Below are 21,239 nucleotides of genomic sequence, written 5' to 3'. Positions count from 1 at the left end.
AGGTCCGGAAAGTGTCCCGACTAACACTGTTGCCTACACGGTTTGGTTGGAGGAGGTTGGTTATCAATTCGAGGCCCGTCTGGTCAACCGCATCGATGAGCGACCTCCCCTTCTGCGTGTCATGTTGGTAGCCCCAAGCCGTGTGTCTAGCGTTCATATCGCCCACCACTACCAGCTGGTTGCAGCCAGCGGCTCTCGCGCTGTCGTAAATGATGTTGCGGAAGTCGTCCTTTGAGCCCTCGGCGGACTGTACAAATTCAAGATGAAAGTGCTACGTCTACCCCTCTTTTGCGGGAGGACTTCCACTAGCACGTGGTTAATGTCATGATGTTGATAATGTTGTCCCACGGCCGTCACCGTTTTGTGAACTAAAACCGCAACCTTTGGTGATCCCACGTGTCTAATTACGTAGTAACCCCGTAGCTTGATGGGCTGGTTCCCGACCTCTTGAAGGCAGATGACGTCGGGGGGTATGGGTGGTTTTGGATGAAGAGCTGGAGCGAACTTGCCTTCTTGTTGAAAGAGCGACAATTCCACTGCCAGATCTCGAGGTGTTCGTGGGCGCTGCGTGTGGTGTTAGCCATTGCTGACGTTCATGCCGCCGCCGTCGCAGTTGTCGGCGTCGCTGACGTCACCCGTATTGTTTATGCGCCTGTACGCCTTGATGCGTGTGTTGTTGTTTTTGTCGTCAACCCGCTTGCGCGAGCCAAACTCAACCTTGCGTATTCTTCTTTCAAGGTCTTCACTGCTTAGTGTGTTCTCCTTGACTTTATTGTTCAATTCGCCCATCTGGTAAAGCATCTGCTGCATCGTAGCATAAATGCTTTCGAGGGTGACTACACTTGACAGGCCTGCTGCTGCCGAGACATCACCAGGGAGCGAGGAGGGCTTGGTGGTTCTTGAGGGGGGAGGAATGGAAATGGTGGGCTGGTAGCCTTTCGTTCCGCTTTGCGGCCCTGCCTGTGTGTTGTTGTTTGTTTTGCTTAGCATCGCTTCTAAGCGTTGTATGCGTTGATTTAGGTCATTAACCTTAGCTTTAACGCCGGCATACATTCTAACTTTCTCGAACGTTATCACTGATTCCTACGGTTTACGCTTTCGTCAAACCGGCCAACCCTGGTGTAATGAGATTGTCTGCATGACGCGAATTGTGTTGTACTTTGTGGAAGGTACGGGTGATTATGCTGGAGCCTTGGACGAGTCGAGTATTCGAAGATCGACGCATGTGATCCCCACAATCGTACTGCCCGAGTCAGACTTCTATTAGTGGGTGCCCGTTCGGCGCAAAAGAATTGTTTCTCGCTGTTATCTCAATCTCCAATCCGGCACCTTAACGAAAATTTGACAATAGAAGCTTTTTAATTTATTAAATTTAACACTACCAAAACATCATGCTCTAGACATGCTACATTGCTATAAAGTTAAGAGCAAAAGCGAAAAGATACTTCCTAATTGAAATGTACGAAAAAAATGCTGCAGGGCCAACGAGTTGGAAACTCTATACATCTAAGCTTTATGTGAGTGCATAAAAAATCGAAACACGAGCAAACGCACACACACACGCTGCCGCACACGCACGCACACACATACACAAGCCCGGGCACATACAAATTATAGAGTCGTTGTTAGGCGGAGTTGCTGATTACTAAGGAGTACGATGGATGCCTTGAACGCATCATGGTTTTCAAGACAGCATGCGAATACGTACAGCCGCGTCCACGTCTGTGTAGAGCGCGCGAGCAGCCGGCCTTGCTCTGCGGGGCGACGCCTTGCGGCAGTTTCGGAGCCTGAAGAGGTGTGCCAAAGAGCATGCGCGGCCTAACAGACATGCAGATCGGCGCACGCTGCTTTAAACCAGAAATTATGTTGGTAAGCGCGCTTGTTTTGCCGGTTGTGCGCATTACCCGAGGGCGCCGTCTTACTACGCGCGATGGCAAGGGAATTGCGCACGTGAGTGATAACGCGTGCGATTCTGTCACGGCACCTGATATGGAAAAGTATGTCTTTACCCATCCCAGATAATGTCATCGGCCAATGAAATGACAACATCGCATGCGCTCTGTCTATATTAGGCACAGAAATATCAAACTGATCCAACGAAGCGATCATTGCTGCTCTAATGGCTATGGTATTGAGCATAATACAGTTTTCTCCAAAAAACGACAAGGGATCGAGCCACTGAAAGACGGGGATTCTAAGAATTCCGCAGCGGCGTAACAAAGGAAACTCAGGAAGGAGGCAAAGTCAGGGGGGTGAATCTTCCTATACCTCCCATTGGTTCTTTTATAGCAGACGCTCAGTCGACGCTAGCGCCAAGGCGCACTTCAGTTAGGCCCTAGCGGATGGATGACGGCACTACGGTGGCGAAAAAAAGAAAAAAGAAAGAAAAGCGTCGCAATTTTTGTTACCCTCCTCCTTTCGCTATAGCACTTTTTTTCTTTCTTTTTATGATATCGTTGTTCCGCTCTTTTCTCCTTTCCCTCTTGACTTTCCTATTCCTCCTCGCAAGCCTCGCCTCCCCCTCCCCTTATGCCCACGCGCAATACTCTTTTTTATTTCCTTAGCTGTCCGCGGCGCGATTTTTTTTTTTTCGCGGGCGTTATCAGACACACCGCCGGACCGAGAGCGCGCTCCGCGCTTCTCTCCTGTCCGGCCGTGCCATTCGTGCAGTCGTGCTGCGTGCTTGTGCGCAGTGGATTCTTTTTGCGTTTTCATGCACGCAGTCCAGTTCATTATTACAATCAAGCAGTATGTGCACAAATTATATTTAAAAAATAATTCCGCTTACAACACAACAGTTCTTGGACTCACTTTATTGTGTTCGTTTGCGAAAACCAGAATTGGAGCCGACAGTGCAACACTATAGAATGGAACAAAACACGGATGGTGTTTCATGTATGCACATGTAGACACATATGTTGTAATTGATCTAGTGGCCAATGCCCAGAATAGCTTCTCATGGCCTGCTTCTCGCTCGGTCCATAAAATCCACCTCCGTGAAGTGCGCCGAGCATATTCTGCGGTTGTTGACCTTGTCTCTGGGCAAACCCATACGGTCCATCCTTCCAGCATAGGTTTCAAACGCTTCCATCGTGAAGAACAGTGAAGATCATAAATTATAACATCGCAGTTGTAACATACAAAACTGAGCTCGTTTCGCGTCGCGGCAGAGTACTAGTTGTGATATGTCAACCTTAATTCTCAGAAATGCATTTTTAAACGATGGCGACCAATTAGCTAGAAATGAGTGCAAAGCGCACACCTACACACGTGTTGCTTGCGATACGCACAGGTGGTACTACATTTATCACGAACTGCCCGTTGGCATAACGATTTACTGCATCGTTGTGGTGTTTTCAAATCAGCCAAGTGCTGTCTCACCACCGGACAGCCATGTACGACTGCCCATAATTACTATCACAAATAAAAACTGGGAAGTAAACAGCACTGTGCTCACCTGTTGTCTTTAGGGATGCGGTAGAGTTTCACGTCCCATGGCTCACTTCGTTTTGATGTGTTCGTACACCACTAAACCACACACGAACAGCGACAGCTGCGAGACATGGCGGAAAAAAAGCCGACAAACGTGCAACGGTAGGTTACCACACGGACCACACTGCTAGCGCGGAAGGCGAAAAACTGACCGTATAATGCCAGAAAAAAATTAAATTAAATTATGGGGTTTTACGTGCCAAAACCAGTTCTGATTATGAGGCACGCCGTAGTGGGGGACTCCGGAAATTTGGATCACCTGGGGTTCTTTAACGTGCACCTAAATCTAAGTACACGGGTGTTTTCTCATTTCGCCCCCATCGAAATGCGGCCGCCGTGGCCGGCCAGAAAAAAATTCTGCCGTTTTGGCCGTTATCAGCACGGCCGACGACGAGCGCGGGCCGCGCCGCCGATAGTTGAAGGCGACAGAGAAACGACAAAGTCGAGAGAGGGTTGACAAGAAAAAAAAAAGGAAAAGTGATTTTGGTTCCGCATCCATCTCATGGATGGCGCTGCAATTCGCGTGGACAAAAAACCAGCGGAGTTTCCGGGGCCTGGCAAAGTTTCAACCACAAGGCCCCTTGTGGAAACGCTCTCCGTAGGCTGAAGCTTCTCTTCTTCGGCAATGGCTGATCACGCCACGTCCTGTAATTATTATTGTTGAGCCAAAATACAAAATAACGCATTATCTATAAGCGCCAAGCGCTGCAGAATACGGAATCCAAAAATTAACGCCTCGGTTTTCTTTTTACACCGCTGTTGGCGTTATCAGTTCTTCGTATCACCGCCTAATCGGAACTGCCAGAAAGCCCTCATATTTTGTTGTGAGAGTCGGGCGCGTGTTATCAGCTAAAACGCTTAATCTTTTGGCATGGAGATACCGAGAGCGCCATGAGGAAGCGTGCATATTCAGTTAAACAACGGCACTTTTCAACGTTGCCACTCGTGCAATTCAGGTCTGCATGCTCCTGGGCACAATGCGGCAGATCCCGCAACTGCCGCACGGTGTCGCCCCGCAGAGCAAGGCCATCTGCTCGCGCGCTCTACACAGACGTGGACACGGCTGTACGTAGCACAATTCGAATAAATTCTATCCGCAAGAAACTTTTACTTGCCCATTACTGTGCAGCCGTGGAGGCACCAAGGCGAGCTTTCAGCTTCTTTTGTTTTTCTTTTCCTCGCACGGCCGGCACCGCTGCTGCCGCGGATGGATGGATGTTATGAGCGTCACCTTTGGAACGGAGCGGTGGGTTGCGCCACCAAGCTCTTGCTATTATATTGCCTAATGCCCTGTCTATCTTCAAGCAAACAACCTCATTTCTAAATGTATGACCTGGAACCTTTACACATACCCCGGAGCACCTCGTAGCTATTTTATCCCCATAGCGCTCTGTGTTTCATTAGGTCCGCACTTCTCTTCCCTTTTGCTGTTTTCTTTTAACAGCAGAGCCTGTTTAAGCCAGCCGTAATTTGTAGCGCGATAACAGAAAAAAAGTGGTATGTGGGCCGATCGTGGCGGTTATCATAAAGGGTCGAAGAGCAATGGCACATACCCCTGCGAACTAGCGAAGCAGAGCCTGGCTAAGCCTAGCTAAGCATGGTTAGGACAACTTAAGCTGAGTAAGTCATCGACAGCCAATCGATAGCGAATCAGTAGCTAATCGATTAGCGACAAATTATCAATAAATGCCGCGAACTGCTGGGGATGTCTGGGTCGTGCTTATCCTAGAAATACATTTTATGGCAAGTGAAGTATTACATTAAGAACCACGAATATTGGGTGCTGAAATGTATGTCACAAATGCGATGCAAGGAGGCGCAATAATGGGTGCATAGGATAGCCCGCGGTTGTAGCGGAAGTCTTCACAAAATATCATGCGTGCACTTTACAGGGCAAGGGTAGGCGATAAAAACAGTCACAGGACTGCGCTGAACACGCAGCACAGTCCCAGCGTAAGCTGGTGGAGCGGCTCAGGAGTAGCTCTCATTTCGGCACCATGGACAACACGGTCCATGGTGCCGAAATGAGAGCTACTCCTGAGTCTCTTCACCTCGTTTTGACGAGAACGATCAGAACGGTCCGCCCGGCATCGACGGCGAGCTGCGGCTTGTAATGCTCCCTGCACGGCAGTCTGCTGAGCATGATCATGACTGCTTAAAGCCGCGTACGTAGCTCTAATATTCGCTTCTTCAGCAGCCATTCGTACCTTGCGAGGAGACGCCATAACGTGTACCGAAGAGGTATCCAGAATACGTGGCGCACATCGCACATCCCTTGACCGGTGACACGGTACGTTGTTGTTGTTTATGATGATGGTCATGATTGTTTATTGGAATTTTCAAAACTGGCTGGTGACAAATAGTCACCTAGCCTGCTTGAGTTAACCAGGTCCAGTTACATGCGGCATGCAACTGCTATATGCAACTTATATGTCCGGCACGCTGCGCTTGGAGGCACTATAACTAGATGGCGCCACCATGCTGGCGGAGGCTCGGAATAGCTTTGATTGCGTGCCTTGTCTGAATCGCATCTCGGTGTCTGCGCCTGCGCGCCTGCCTGGGGTGCGTTTATAGGACATTTTTCGCCTGTCTGACACCAAGGGCTTGGGTGTGTCAGTGGTATAGTATCTGACTCACACGCAGCGGGCCCGGGTTGGATCGCGACGGGAACCGGACATTTTTTTCAGCATTTCCTGCGATAGCGGTTATCACGAACCGAAACACCTTCACGAACCGAAACGCCTATTGGAACGAGCCGATAACAGCTTACGCTGTAAAACACAAGCGGCGTCCATTGGAATAAAACCTCGAGCAGAGCATTAAAATAAATTTTTACATTAAAACAAAGCGGGTATTTTAAATTATTGCGACGTGCACAGTTTGCCAACTTGCCAAATAGAGGAGCGGCGAGATTAAGCACAATCGATGTTTCAAACGCAAGCGATATTGTACTCCAAAGGCATGACCAAAAGATTATTGTTTCGTACATAGTTCCATAGCTCGTAGATGGAAATACCGTATGCGCACTTCGTACGTTCTCTTTGCTCGATATCAATTATTTTGAATAAGATATCGTAAATGTGACAAAATATGACATTCCCTATTCATTTTCTGTTTCAGGAGACATCTACTTTATTTGAGCGTGGGTCGTTTAAATGGAAGGTCCGTCATCCAAATAAATAACACCAGTGAGAGCTGAATCTTTTTCTAACCATTTGTTTTAGTCGCTTTAATTTCTTTACTTTTTATTCTTTACAACTGACGGCTATTGAAGTTGTATCGGAGGCAGTATATAACGCTCACAAACATCTTAGAGTCAAATGTAGGTTCCAAAAAGATACTCGCACAACGCCCAATAACTGCAATTATCAAAATGTTATAACCTAATAACACTGCTTTAGGAGTGCTTTTCATGCGACGAACATTTTGATCATGCATATTGTTGCCCTGCGCTTGCGCATAAAGGCGACAACATACTCTCAGGCTACGTTCACACTTGGTCTCGAAGCAGGCGGAAGCGGCAAAAACTTCTAAAAATCCGCCCGCCTAGGCGGCGAAGCGGGCGGAAAACCAGGCGGAAAGCAAAATCGGTCTCGGACCGATTTTTTCGCCATGGCGAGGCGGAATCGCGGCGGAAAGTCGTTCCGCTCGACCGGAAGCTCCACTAGCATGTAAACATCCGGTCGTAAAATTGTACATGGCACCAAAAGTGTAGGCTGCGATGCATGGTGCTCGACGCGATCTAGATCCACCACTTTCTCTACAACAAGAGTGGTACTAAAACGTACTGTCAGCAATACTCGCGATAGTATTCAACGTCGCGCGACCGGAGGTGCAGCAACGAAGCCTTGGGGTGACCCAACTTCTCGCGCTTTTGCAAAGCTGGGCGAACCCACCACGGCCGCTTCGGAGGTGTCCGCTCCTTCCGTTTATTCATTGTCCATTTCTAGGAAACAAGTAGGTAGAAGTATAAAAAACAATTTCTTCGCCCACTTCTGCGGCAGAAAAAAGTTGGGCAGATTCCTTGTTGGTGCTCCGCAATTCTCCTCGCACGGGCGCGGTATGTTGCAAAAGTCGCAGGGCGCTTTTTTCGTTGCGCGGTGGTTTTCTCGTCGCCACAATAGATCGGGAGCATAGGTCTCACGTAGGACGCGCAGGCTTCGGCGAGCCCCAACACAAGGGCCAGCCCGGGTTTTAGCTTTGGTGTACTGGAGGCGCCGCTGCAGTAATACGAAATGATGAAATGTTATTACAACCTGTAAGCAAAAGCTATTAAAGAAATATAATCGCGCCTAGGCACCAACCTTTGACTCAGCGCTACCGTGCCCGTACGAGGAGAATTACGGAACGGCTACGAGGAATTTACCGAAGGTCGCAGATGACACGCAAAGTTGCGCGAAATGAACACTTTTGATGACGGGTGGGACAATGAATGAACATACCGCTCGAAATGGTGCGATAATGAGCGCCACCACGCCGACAAACGTACGCAGACTAGATGGATGTGGGCGAAAGCGGCAGCGGTGGCAGCGGCGATAGCAAAACAAATGTGAACAACTTGAACATGCGCGGAAAAGATTTTCCGGCCGCTTTGGCCTTTCCGCCCGCTTGCCGCTTCCCGAGTGTGAACGTAGCCTCAGTGGGAAGAATACAATGTGGTGAAGAGGCGGCGCACTAGCCGGCGGGCCGCTTTGCTCTCGTATTACGTTGTATTAAGTTATTAATTACTCACTTCCATTTGTTTTACGCACGCGTAATACCCGTATCAATTTGGCTACGATTGCGGGTTACCACGCACCCGAGCACGGAGCTACACGGTGGTCGTCGCTTCGGTGTTCCCGCGACTGCGGACGATTCGGCGAGTGCTGCATCAACAGCAACGGCAACATGAAGGATTGTCCTTTCGCACCCTCGCGACCCGAGGCATTCCGCGGTACAGATGCCGTTGACGTTGAATGTTATATGAACTACTACGAGCGTGTCAGTCAGCACAACCATGGCGATCCGACGCTCATGCTTGCGAACGTGAATTCCAAGAATTAAATGTATGGATCAGCAAATAATAGACGGATCTGGATACCTCGGACGCCTGCAAAGAGAAACAGCGAGAACTACGGGGGAAGGCTGTCGCAGAGAAAGGAACCCATTAAAAGGCTTATTGACATGAGTGACCATGCTCTGTTCAGTTATCTCTCTCCAGCATGAAGTGAAGAAGGAGAAAACAAAATATTTTGCGAATGCTATGTCTGCAAATACTTTAAGAGAAAGCCAGAGAGTGGTGTGGGCCCGAGAGCAAACAGGGATAGAAAATATTCTAGTTGACATTAAGAGAAAAAAAAATTGAGTTACTAGCTATGCGACAAGGGAAGGGAAACGCAGTCAAAGACGGCAAGACTTTAGCTGGGAGGATGAAATGAGGAAACTTACAGTGTCAAGTTGGGATCAGCTATCGTAAGACAGAAATAATTCATCATCATTGGGAGGGGCCTTCTTGCTCTTGTAGACATTAAGAAAGTCGCAGTTGAGCCCGAAAAGCGAAGCATCAATGGCGATATCAAATTAGTAGAGAGCTATACGGAGTAAGGAGTGTATATTTATCGACTGTATAAACTTGGACACATTCGCTTACTAACTTAAGTAACAAGCATGGTGTCAGCGCGCACAAGCAAACATCAACAGCATACACTCGTCGACCGCAGACTACCGCGGTCAAAACGCTGGCGTGAGCAAGCGCGCCTGCAGCGAGCGAAGGTTCGTGCTGTCTATCGCTTCAACGGAAACTGAGCGGCGAAAGTACAGCACGTACAAAGGTGGGAGCTGTATGCAGATAGCTTTCAAGATATGGTGCACATGACCGCCCGCAGCTGCACAAAGTACAAGTACACCATTGCTGGTAGAGTATAAGCCGCACCCCTTCCCGCACGCCTTGCCTTCCCGCTTTCATCATTTCCCCTTCGAGATTGAGTCGCCAGTTCCCCTTGCGCCCGGTCGCAAGCTACACAGTTGGTGCAGCAGCGCAACGTCGCCCCCCCCCCCCCCTTTCAATCTTCCATGGCGTTTCGCGCGACGGTCGCGTTCACTCTCCGTGAAAGCGCACGTCCCTCGCGTACTTTCGCTCGCACATACATCATGTGGCACGCGGCGACGATTTTATCGCCCTCAGACTTTATACGGAACCTCACGGCGACGACGCCGGCAGAAATCCGCTTGGAGTGTCTATATAGTTGATATCGCAATAATAGGCTGATGATGGGGACGCAGATTACTATATAAGTGTCACACACCCCGTGAACGAGGCGCCAACGCCGGGCCAAATTCCAAAGCCGACTTATCAGCTTCCGAAAATAACCCCACGAAAGCAAAGAAAATTAATAAGGGGCCCTGTGGTGCGCCAACGAACACTGGTTGTGGTCCAAAGAACGCGTCAGAGCCCAGAGATGTCAAAACAAAGCAAAATATATTCTTGAAACAAGGCAGTTTCATACACACGCGCACACTTCAGCTAGACAAATCACAATAGAATTCAGATGGTATTAACAAAACACTGAAAAATATTTTACAAGCACTAAGAGTCTAACACGTAAAGTACAGAATGACCAGGAACACAACGTGTCCCATCGTATTCACCCGTCGATCGTATTCACCCGAACGTTCTCGGCGTAGCTCGAGGCAAATCGCGAAGAAGGAACTTCTTCCAGAAATACAGACGCTCGATGAACTCGTCGGTTAGCCAGCCGGGGAATCCGCTCCTTCCGCAGACGGTCAATCTTCACGTCACATCTCTTCACTGGTGCGGTCTGATCCCTCTTCCCATTCCCGCACGCCGCTTTTATTGCCTTCGCCAGTGGTTTTGGAACCTTCCGTCGCAGTTGTGATCCTGTAGCATTCAGAAAACCTGAGAATCTTCTAGTCAATTCTTGCGTCGGAGTGTTGTCGAGGAGTGTGGTGACGCATCTGTAGGTGCACGCTCAGGCTGTAGTGCTCCCTCTCTATCTCGACTCGCAGAGTGAGAGAGTGTTTCGGGCCGCTCTCTCTCTCTCATTACCGTTGCCTTCGCGTATCTTGTCGAAGCTTCTAGACTCCGTTGGTCGCGTCGGCTGTCTGCGGCGTATGCTCTCTCCCTCTGTCCGTGCAGCCGCGGGGCCGGCGTGCTTCTTTCACTGGCATGCGTGACACGCTGTGTGCACTTAGATTATGCGCTCTTTTGTGACAATGTGCAAAACGCGTAATCCCGTTTATGTAATGCGAGAATCCTACATTATCATGCCAGAAATCTTTGACTTTATACACCCTAATGATGATACTTCATATCTGCACATGAAATAATTAAAATAAGGCGTTGAAATTCACACCTTAATTCGATGACAAAGACGAAAAATAAAGGTGTTAGTAGTAACGAAAACTTTATGTCTGAAAAACGTCGGTTTCCTACGAGCAGATGGCTGTCAGACTCTGCCTGGTCACCACCTCTTCAGCGCGTTTGATGGCCCGGAAATCGGCGTCCAGGCTTGTAGGAGTTAGGTTTCTTTCCCACGGTTCACTCGACGGTGACTGTCGTAGGTCCGCTGGTGGGAGAGGGTCCTTGCTCCATCCCCAGATGATGTGACCAGGGTGGCGGTCCGTGTCTTCCAGAGGGTACATGTTGTTGTGGAGACGGGCTGGGTAGACGTGTCTATAGATATACGGAGAAGGGAATGAGTGGGTTTTGAAGTCTTCGCCAAGTTTTAACAGCCAAGCTGTTTAAGCCGGAGGTTATTCCGTAGATCGTACGCCGAAAAACCTCACCGTGGGACTGTGTTACGTGCGTCGCCTAGCAATGCCGAGAACCAGCTGCACCGAGCCTCGCGACAGCTGTGGAGTTAGGCCACAACGTCATCGCGTGCGCCGCATCGCTTCATCTGCCTAGCAATGACGTCACCACGCCACGCGCGTGCCCTGCATTGCTTCACCTGCCTAGCCATGATGTCATCAGGCCGTGCGGATTGGTCGCCACAGTTTTCCAGAGGCGGAGTTAAGCAGTGACGTCAGTGACCGCGGAGTATATATATGTGGCTCCCGCGTCGCCGCCGCGTGAGTGTTGCTGTGCAGAGAATGGGGCGACCCAAGACGATCGTCACTCCGGAGGAAGAGGAAGCGCAGCGCGAAAGACGACGCCTCACTACTCGAGAGCGAGTGAGAACATTGGGCTGATCCAGAGTGTCGTGCCGCCGAAGCAGCGACTAAACAGCGAATGGAAGAAGATTTTGAGTTTCGAGCCAGCGATAGGTAGCAAAGCCGTTTGAGCAACCAGAACCGTCGCCAAAACGATCCGATCCTGCGCGTCCTGGATAATTTCAAGCGGCTGGTGAGCATGAACAAGATCCACCATAACCACGCATAACTTGGCGGAGGGTCAAAGCGTGACCTCGCAGAAAACTTGGCCGAGTCTCGAAGCATAAGCACGCCAAAAATTAGTCGAACCAAGAATAAGCTTTGTGGGACCCTAAGCTTCGCTGTTTGCCTATAGTCTTCGCGCCGCTAGTCCGAAACTGCCACATTTTACAGTGTAAGCTGTTATGGGCTCATTCCAATAGCCTTTACGAGTCGCGATGATGCCGCCGCCCCTGCCGTGTAACCGCTATCGCTGGAAATGCGAAAAAAGTACGCGGTCTTCGCCGGGATCGACCGCTGCCCGCGAGTCGGATACTTTACCACTGAGCCACGCAAGCGCTTGTGATAGCGAAAAAAACCCCTATAAACGCAGACGCAGACGACACGAGCCTCCGCCAGTATGGTGGCGCCATCTAGTTAAGGCACAGACGACGAGATGCCATTCAAACGAGGCGCGCAAAAAAAAAAAACGTGATCCCCAGTCTCCGACAGTATGGTGGCGTCATCTAGTTAACGTGCCTGCAAACGCATCGTGCGCAGCTCGCCATCGACGCCGGGCGGACAGTTGAGATCGTTCTCGTCAAAACGAGGCGAAGAGACTTTCTCGCGAAGACCCTGGTATGCTTGGTGCCGACATTGCAGCTACTTTTGAGCCGCTCCACCAGCTTAGGGTGTGATTGTGCTGCGTGTGCCGCGCAGGCCTATGACTTTTTTCAATGCGGAGCAGATCATTACCGAACATATGCCACTTTAACAGTATCTATATATCTAGCCACCTACGTCTTGGTGCCCTGATGGTCATTTCGTTCACTGGGTATGCACCAAAATTGGCATAGTATGAGAAGAGTGTATGACGAACATAAATGATGGGCCATGACATGAATGTCATGACATGCGTGTCATGTAGGTCATGAAACAGCCACCTACGTTTTGGTGCTCTAGTGGTTGTTTCATTAAAGGGCCCCTAAACCACGTCAGATATTTTTTGAACATTTCAAGTAAACACGCGCATCGAGTTCAGAATGCCGTCACTATCAACGATGCCAAACGCTGCAGCTCTACGCGCCGCGGGCGCTCCACAAAATAAAAAAAACGATGCCGTCCTCCTCTCCTGGCCTTTCCGGTATCCCAAGCGGTCGTCACGTTGTCACCAGGGTGCATCTGGTGATGTCAACCGGGCCGACAATGACGATTGGTCAAGCAAGAACCTACGACTTCCGGTTAATCTGCTAGCAGGTACGCGCGCTCCCTGCTCTTCCTCGCCGTGTTGCTCGCTTGTGCGCGCTTGCAAATTGGTAATTACAACCCACAACGCAAGTGCCAAACCGCTCGCGTTCCAACACAGTCGTGCTTAGCGGTCTGATTACCTGCGCGGACAGAGTGCGACAGTGTTGGCCTTTCTAGGCATGCGCGCAAGACAGGGTCCATAGCGGCACGCTACGCATGAGCACGGGCCGGCACGGAAGCAACAGCGGGTAGCCGAGAAGCGCTGAGTCGCGGCTAACGCCCGTCCACGTTACCGGCACGGTAACTCGCCGCACACGTTTGCCATTCACGGTGAGCAGTTCGCCGTCGGTATATTTTCCGATAGCGCGGACGTGCTTTAACCGGAAGTGGACAGCGTTTTGAGAAGCGCGTTGGCTACGAGGAATGTCACGTGACATTTGGAGGAGCGCTCGGCGAGGAGGTGAGAACAGCCGACGAGGAGAGAAGCGCAGGAAAGAGCGAAACGAGCGAGGGCCGTGTTTCGATCATCAAACGCGTGTGACTCCGCTATTACGGCACCATTTCGAAAAATTCTGGCGGCTACGTGTTCGTTGTAGACCAGTGCACAACGCCAACACCACAACTAAATTTCGACCTCTGGGTGGATTAGGGGCCCTTTAAATTGGTATGTACCAAAATTGGCATGGTATGGCAAGAGTGTATGACGAATATAATTGATAGGTCATGACATGAATCTCATGACATGTGCGTCATGTAACATGAATGTGATAGACATGTGTGCCATGTAGGTAACGAACCAAGCGCCTAAAACGACAATGACCCAGCAAAATAAGAATAACGCTCAAACACCACTGAAATGTATTCGGACGTGGCTACTAAGTGAAGGAAACACTGAAAGATGATGAGAGAAATCACAGTCGTGAGAATGACTGAGCAAATGACAATGATTCAGCGAAAAAAGATTAACTCAAAAAACCGCTAAAATGGGTTTGGACATGGGCATTCATTGGAGCAAACTCTAAATGGTGGCAGAAGTCACTCATAAGCATGACTCAGCAAAAATGACAGTGAATCAGCGAAAAAAGATGAACATTCAAAAGTCACTGAAATGGGTACGGCGTGGGTACAAAGTGAAGGAAACACTTAGGGATGGTGATAGAAGTCATAGTCATGAGCATGACTTTAAAAAATGACAATGAGTCAGCGAAAAAAGATTAACACTCAAAATCCAATGGAATGGGTTCGGATATGGTACTAGTTGAAGAAACGGCTAAAGGTTAATGGTCTAAATCATACTCATGACTAAATCCTTCCCTAAGGCTCCTTAAGCATAGCTAAAGGGACTCCTGAGGACTCATGACATCAATGTCATGACATGCGTGTCATGTAGGTCATGAAGCAGCGGCCAACGTCTTGGTGCTCTCATGATCATGGTCATTTCGTTAACTTGGTTGGGTCCCCGCACAGGGCTTGGCATAACATCTATTCCAACAGGGCATGGCATCTGCCGGCTTTTTTCTGTGTGTTTTGTTAGTTTCCGATGCGGGGATGGTTTGGTTTGCCTTGTTAGTTTGTAGTGCTGCGTGATGTCGTGAAAGCTGAGGAGTGCTTAGTCAGCAATTCTGTCGAGGTCCGCGTTCTGGCCCACCGCTCGGCGTACGAGTCCTCGAGCTTGTTGGTGGGCGGCATTGTTATCGGGTTTCTTGCATGCGCTGGTACCCAGACGACTTTTGATGATAGTGCCACCTTCGTCGTCGCTGCCGATGTCGATCTTGCCAGAGGCGTTGCGTGCCACTCGGGGCAGTTGTCAGAGGATGCCAAGTGTTTCACGTAATATGAGTTGTGGCTTCACTGTTTGTGGAAGCATTTGGTTGGTTTCCACGTGTTAGAAAGTGTTTTTTTTATTAACCCGATAATTCTTTTACTGAAAACGCTACACTATTTGTTTTTATTGCGCAAACATTCCTATGATTATCCCAGGCGTTATTTAACTCCTCATGATCTTCCTTGAGTTTATGAGGCCTGTGGATGTTTTCCAATTTCTCATTATAGTATGCCTGCTTAGCTTTCCTATTTTCGTGACCCAATTTTGCAAATGCTTTGCAATTATCAGGATCTTGAGTTTATAAGAAATCAATAAACAATGTTTTTTTTTCAGTGAATAATATTATACATATATCGTTACGCAACCACGGCTTTATAGTCTTCCTAATCTTTTTCCACTGATAAAGAGGAAACATATTCTAATAGAATTGTGTTATTTTTGTTACGTAAACTAAGAAGGCCCCCCATATCTTGTGTTTCTGCAAGTACTTCAAACCAGCCTATTTGAAATAGAACGTTCTTAGCTTTATTTATTGCATGAACATATTTTTTGGAAATTTGTGTTCGGCATGCAATAGATGTCCTTCTCAACTAGATATAAGATGAAATATACGTAAGTGGTCAGTTGCACTCACTGGGAGTGCACCGGAAGCTACCTTCCAGGACCTCTAGCTTGAGAAGCACACATCAATCACAGCTTTGGAAGAAGCAGTAATCGCAGTAGCACAATCGACAAGACTTCGATAACCAATAGTTATCACTTCCGACATACATTCACGAGGAGCCTAAGTATTTGCATTCAGGACAATTTTGATGTCACCAACAACTACTGCTTTTCCAAAACTGCTTGAACCAGCCCCGCACACTTCTTATCACAGTTCATTGAAGTTTAACGTTGCCTGTGCGATGCCTATAGACTCGCCTGCGCGCGCGAGACTGAGCCACGATGGTGGGTTCCCTATGCACCCGGTCACGAAATACGCAGTTGCTGTCGGAGAACAACCTGTCGGTTTTGGCTCACTAAGGGTGTGCATAGTGCGTGCTGATTGAACACGTCACGCAGTCACAGAGACGCGCACGTTCCACAGCTCGCGCGTTCGTCGTCGTCTTCTTCAACCGCTGGCTCCGATGCCGCTCATTATGCAAGGATTCCCATACTGACCCTCCCGCTTCGAAGGCGCTGACGGCACTGACCCACTACAATTAAGTGCGGCGATTTCGGCGAGTTCTGGCAGGCGCTCCGATGGACCCCCCAGTTTCCCCAATTCTTCATAAACCCATCTTAGTCGTGACGAAATGTGCCAAGTGTGCAATCAGGCTTTCGCCTTCACGTTTTACAAACGTGACACTTGCTTAATTTTTGTTCGTGCTTTCTACCTGCTCACCTGATATCATCCTGGCGCCGGATTTCCTGTCCAATCATAATTCTGTCACCGCCTGAGCACGCGCTAAAGTTGAATTTTCGCCGCTGCTGTGTGACGCACCATCCCACGAAGCTCTTGATCGGCCGCCTAAAATGGACCCGCGCGAGCACACCGGCATTGCGCCTGGCTCTTTTGCCCTTGTCCCAGTCTTCTGCGATGCTGTCACCAATGCTACGGTCTTCTTCACACCGTCTGGCATCTTCATGAGTCACAAAGCCGTTCCGCTGCCTGTTGCAACACTTGACATAGCCGCCGGCCTCAGCAACAGTTTTGGGTAGAATCGCCCTCCTGCGTCTGTTATGTTGCTTGTCGGTGAACGTTTCGGCCGCGTTTAACACCTTGACGCTTCGTTCTTTTTTAACGTGCCAGACGAATCTTGCTATAATGACTCCTACGAATCACATGTCCTTTCAACGCTTGAAGAGTCGTTGAGTGACATGTTCTCGAGTTCCATCGCCGGTAAACTAACCCCTGACGAACACTCCCAGCTTCTTCAGCTTCTAAAACACTTCACAAATTCTTTCGATGTTTCGATTCAACACACGCACAGGCCCGGGGCATCTGCTCTCGTTCTCGTTAGTTAGAAGGACGGGTCTCTTTGCTTTTACATTGATTACCTTCGATTAAATAAGATAACGTGCAAATACGTCTATCCTTTGAAGCAGATTTCTTTTCGCCCCTCGACTTGCGTTCTGCCTAATGGCTGGTCCCGATGGCTGAAGCCAATTGCCAGAAAACTGTATGTATTACACCTGACGGCTTAAACGAATACGACGTGAGGCCCTCTTGACTTTGCAACGCACCTTCGACGTTTGAAATGCTCGTGGAAAATACGTTGCATGGCCTCAAGCGGTATATACATCTATGTTTCCTAGACGATGTCATGGTTTTCTCGCCTGATTTTCTTACCTACCTGTTTCGCCTTAGACATTTTTTCACGTGCCTAGCCAACTCTGGCCTGCCATTCCACTTTAAAATATGCTGCTTTGCCGTGCGGGAGCTGACCATCATAGGTGATCTCGTGTGCAACCACGGTTTTCTACCCAACCCTGCAAAACTTCGTGCAGTCACCGAGTTCCCGAAGCCTACTAACGTCAAAGATTTTCTCAGTTTTGTGGGCCTATACTCATATTTCCGTCGCTTTTATCGACATTTTCCATCGATCACGTCACCTTTGACCCAACTCCTACACGGTGGCGCGGACCTCTCCTCCTGGTCCCCTGCATGCGACGTTGCGTTTGCTACGGTGCATCGTCTTCTTATCTCTCCACCTATTCTTCTCCATTTCGACGCGACGGCCGCAACCAAAGTACATACACACGCCAGCCGGGAAGGTCTTCGCGCCGACCACCCGCAATGAAAACCCGGCTACACCAAATACGTCGTCGCCTATGCGAGTCGGACGATGACAAAAGCTGAATAAAAGTACAGCGTGAATGAAAAAATTCAGAGCCCTTTCACTATTGTGAAGATACGAGCCAGCGAAGCTGTGACTATGGTGGGTCTGCTGTAGTGAAAATTGGTATAGTCAATTTACATATTGTCGCGATTCAACGCGAACAAGAGACAACAACGGCGGAGCAAGACGGCAGCAGAACAGCTTGTTCAAAAAGACCACCAGAACAACAGACGTCTTCTTTGTCTTCAAGTTCCCCCTGTCCCACTACACGGAGCACGTTAAAGCACATATCGTCATCGTAGTCTAAATTTCTACATAGAGCACGCGTCATTTGCTCTCCCTCGAAAAGAGCATCGCCCCGATGCTAAACATTAAGTTCGCTTGGTGAGAACTAAAGTCCCTCGTACAGTCACTCGCTGACGTAGGGCTTCATGCGCACTACGTGCACAAGTTCAGAACGGTGTTGGCGGCGCCTTGTGCAGTAAGGGCTATCTGGAACGACCTCGTATGTGACGTCACTTAGCCGACGGAGCACTTTATAGGGTCCGAAATATCGCCTCAGCAGCTTCTCGGATAGTCCCCGTTTTCGTATAGGCGTCCAGACCCATACTCTGTCACCGGTGTCGTACGTTACAGGCCTATGACGGGCATTATAGCGACCTGCATCGTATTCTTGCTGCAGGTGTATTCGCACGCGTGCGAGCTGCCTGGCTTCTTCTGCACGTTGCGTAAACGCTTCGGCATCCATGTCAATGTCGTCAGGTTCGTGTGGTAGCATGGCGTCGAGCATCGTCCTTACTTCGCGTCCGTGGACAAGGCTGAATGGAGTCATCCGTGTAGTTTCTTGTTTAGCCGTGTTATAAGCAAACGTGATATAAGGCAGAATCTCGTCCCAATCTTTGTGCTCTATATTCACGTACATGGAAAGCATGTCTTCGAGTGTTTTGTTCAGACGCTCTGTTAGTCCATTTGTTTGTGGATGGTAGGCTGTTGTCTTTCGATGAGTTGTGCCACTGAGCATCAGGACGTGATCTAAAAGCGCGGCTGTGAATGCGGTGCCTCGGTCTGTTATGACGATGGTTGGTGCGCCATGTCTCAGCACAACATTCTCTATGAAAAATCGGGCCACCTCTGCTGCTGTGCCTCTCTGGATAGCTTTTGTTTCGGCGTAGCGAGTAAGATAGTCAGTTGCTACAATAACCCAGCGGTTACCAGTAGTAGAGGTAGGAAGTGGACCCAGGAGGTCCATTCCGATCTGGTTAAATGGCGTTTGCGGTACTTGGATGGGTTGTAGCAAACCGGCTGGTTTCGTTGGAGGTGACTTGCGCCGCTGACAATCTAAGCAGGTCCGAACGTGATGTTTCACGGCAACGGGTAGTCCTGGCCAATAATATCTTTGTCGCACTCTGTTCAGTGTTCGCGTGTATCCTAGATGCCCAGAAGTGACCTCGTTGTGGCATGCTTCCAGTACTTCCCTACGAAGACCAGTAGGAACGACGAGCAAATAGCTTGATCCGCTCGATGAAAAGTTCATTTTGTATAGAACTTTGTTCCTTAAACAAAACGATGGTAATCCCCTTGCGAAAGCTTTAGGTGCTGTCTGAGTTCGTCCGTCCAAGAAATTAATCAGACCAAGCAACTCAGGGTCGTCACGTTGTTGTTGTGCAATGGTAGACGTGTCGAGAAGGCCGAGGAATGCTGTTTCCTCTTCATCGGTCGAAGGAGCTGATTTATGGTGACCGAGACAGGCAGTCAGCGTCGGTATGCCGTTTCCCCGACTTGTGCAGGACCGTCATATCAAACTCTTGCAGTCTCAGGCTCCAACGTGCTAATCGCCCGGAAGGATCTTTCAGATTTGTGAGCCAGCAGAGTGAATGATGGTCGCTGATAACTTTGAAGTGGCGACCATACAAATAAGGGCGAAATTTTGTAACTGCCCATACCACGGCGAGGCATTCTTTCTCGGTTGTAGAGTAATTTTCTTCTGCGCGTGAGAGCGTTCTGCTTGCATAGGCGATCACTCTTTCTGTGTCCTCCTGGCACTGCACAAGAACAGCTCCGAGACCAACATTGCTGGCATCAGTGTGAAGCATTGTCGGAGCTGTCTCGTCAAAGTGGGCCAGCACAGGGGGCGTTTGTAAACGGTTCCACAAATCGTTAAATGCAGCTTGCTCTTCGTCACCCCATACAAACGCAACGTCATCTCTCGTGAGGCGAGTTAACGGCGACGCAATGCGAGCAAAGTTTGCAATAAACCGTCGATAATAGGCGCAGAGGCCCAGAAAGCGTCTGACAGCCTTTTTATCAGAAGGAACAGGAAACTGTGCGACAGCGGCAAATTTTTTAGGATCCGGGCGGACTCCCGCGTGACTGACGACATGGCCAAGAAACTCTAGCTCCGCAAAGCAAAAGTGGCATTTCTCCGGCTTTAGGGTGAGGCCGGCGGACCGTATAGACTGCAGAACCGCTTCAAGCCGTTCAAGGTGCTCTTCAAACGTTGCGGAAAACACTATGACGTCGTCGAGATAAACTAAGCAGGTTTTCCACTTCATCCCCGAAAGCACGGTATCCATAAGCCGTTGAAAAGTAGCAGGTGCAGAGCACAAGCCGAAAGGCAAGACCTTAAATTCGTATAGTCCATCTGGCGTGACAAAAGCGGTTTTCTCGCGGTCTCTCGGGTCTACTTCAATTTGCCAATACCCGCTCTTTAAGTCCATGGAAGAGAAATAACGAGCGTTTCGAAGCCTATCAAGTGAATCGTCTATGCGGGGAAGCGGATACACGTCTTTTTTTGTAACCTGATTTAGCTTTCGATAATCCACACAAAAACGCAGGCTGCCGTCCTTCTTCTTGACCAAAACTACAGGCGATGCCCAAGGGCTCTTGGAAGGCTGAATCACATCGTCTTGAATCATTTGGTTGACCTGCTGTTGTATCGCTTCACGTTCTTTTGGGGCCACACGATAAGGGTTTTGGTGAATCGGTCTCACTTGGTCCTCCGTGATTATGCGGTGCTTGGTTAGGGGCGTCCGACCGACTCTTGACGTCGACGCAAAGCAGTCGTGGAACTCGGCCAGTAGCACAAGAAGTCGTTCTCGCTCGTGCTGCGGTAAAGTAGAGTTTACGTCAAGTACAGGTGCTGGGTCTTGCGCATGCGCTTCTTCTAGTACTGAAAAGCACCCACGAACATCAGCGACATCGTCAAAGTAAGCCACAGCCGTGCCCTTTGGTAGGTGCCGTCGCTCGGCGCTAAAATTTGTTAATAACAGGTTCGTGCGCCCATCTGTGATATTTACGATGCCTCGTGCAACGGAGATACCGTGAGTAAATAACATGGGGGTTACTTGGTCTGCAACTCCTTCACAATCAAATGGTACGTCACATGCCACCGAAACAAGGATACATGACCTAGGTGGGACGACCACGTCGTTTTCGGTTAGACGAAAGGAGTTGCGTTGCGGCGTTAAGCAGGGAAATAAATCAGGGCTCTTGTGAAACGTAAC

At 49.3% G+C, this 21,239-nt stretch overlaps 1 protein-coding gene across 5 annotated transcripts in view; it reads left to right on the top strand.

Annotated features, from left to right (window-relative positions):
- The window catches only part of LOC125940374 (uncharacterized), a 101,480-nt gene that overhangs the window by 63,265 nt on the left and 16,976 nt on the right, over positions 1 to 21,239 (top strand). For 4 of the 5 annotated variants that reach the window (XM_049656459.1, XM_049656462.1, XM_049656461.1 and 1 more), the window contains exon 9: positions 6,613 to 6,680. The exons of the other annotated variant lie outside the window; for it this stretch is intronic. In XM_049656459.1, coding sequence (XP_049512416.1) covers positions 6,613 to 6,680 — 68 coding nt within the window. The remainder of the gene's footprint in view (positions 1 to 6,612; positions 6,681 to 21,239) is intronic. 5 annotated transcript variants of the gene reach the window in all.

Source organism: Dermacentor silvarum, chromosome 9, assembly GCF_013339745.2.
Source record: "Dermacentor silvarum isolate Dsil-2018 chromosome 9, BIME_Dsil_1.4, whole genome shotgun sequence".
NCBI lineage: Eukaryota > Metazoa > Arthropoda > Arachnida > Ixodida > Ixodidae > Dermacentor > Dermacentor silvarum.
Note: the sequence above shows the minus strand (reverse complement) of the source record. Positions and strands in the feature narration are given on the sequence as shown.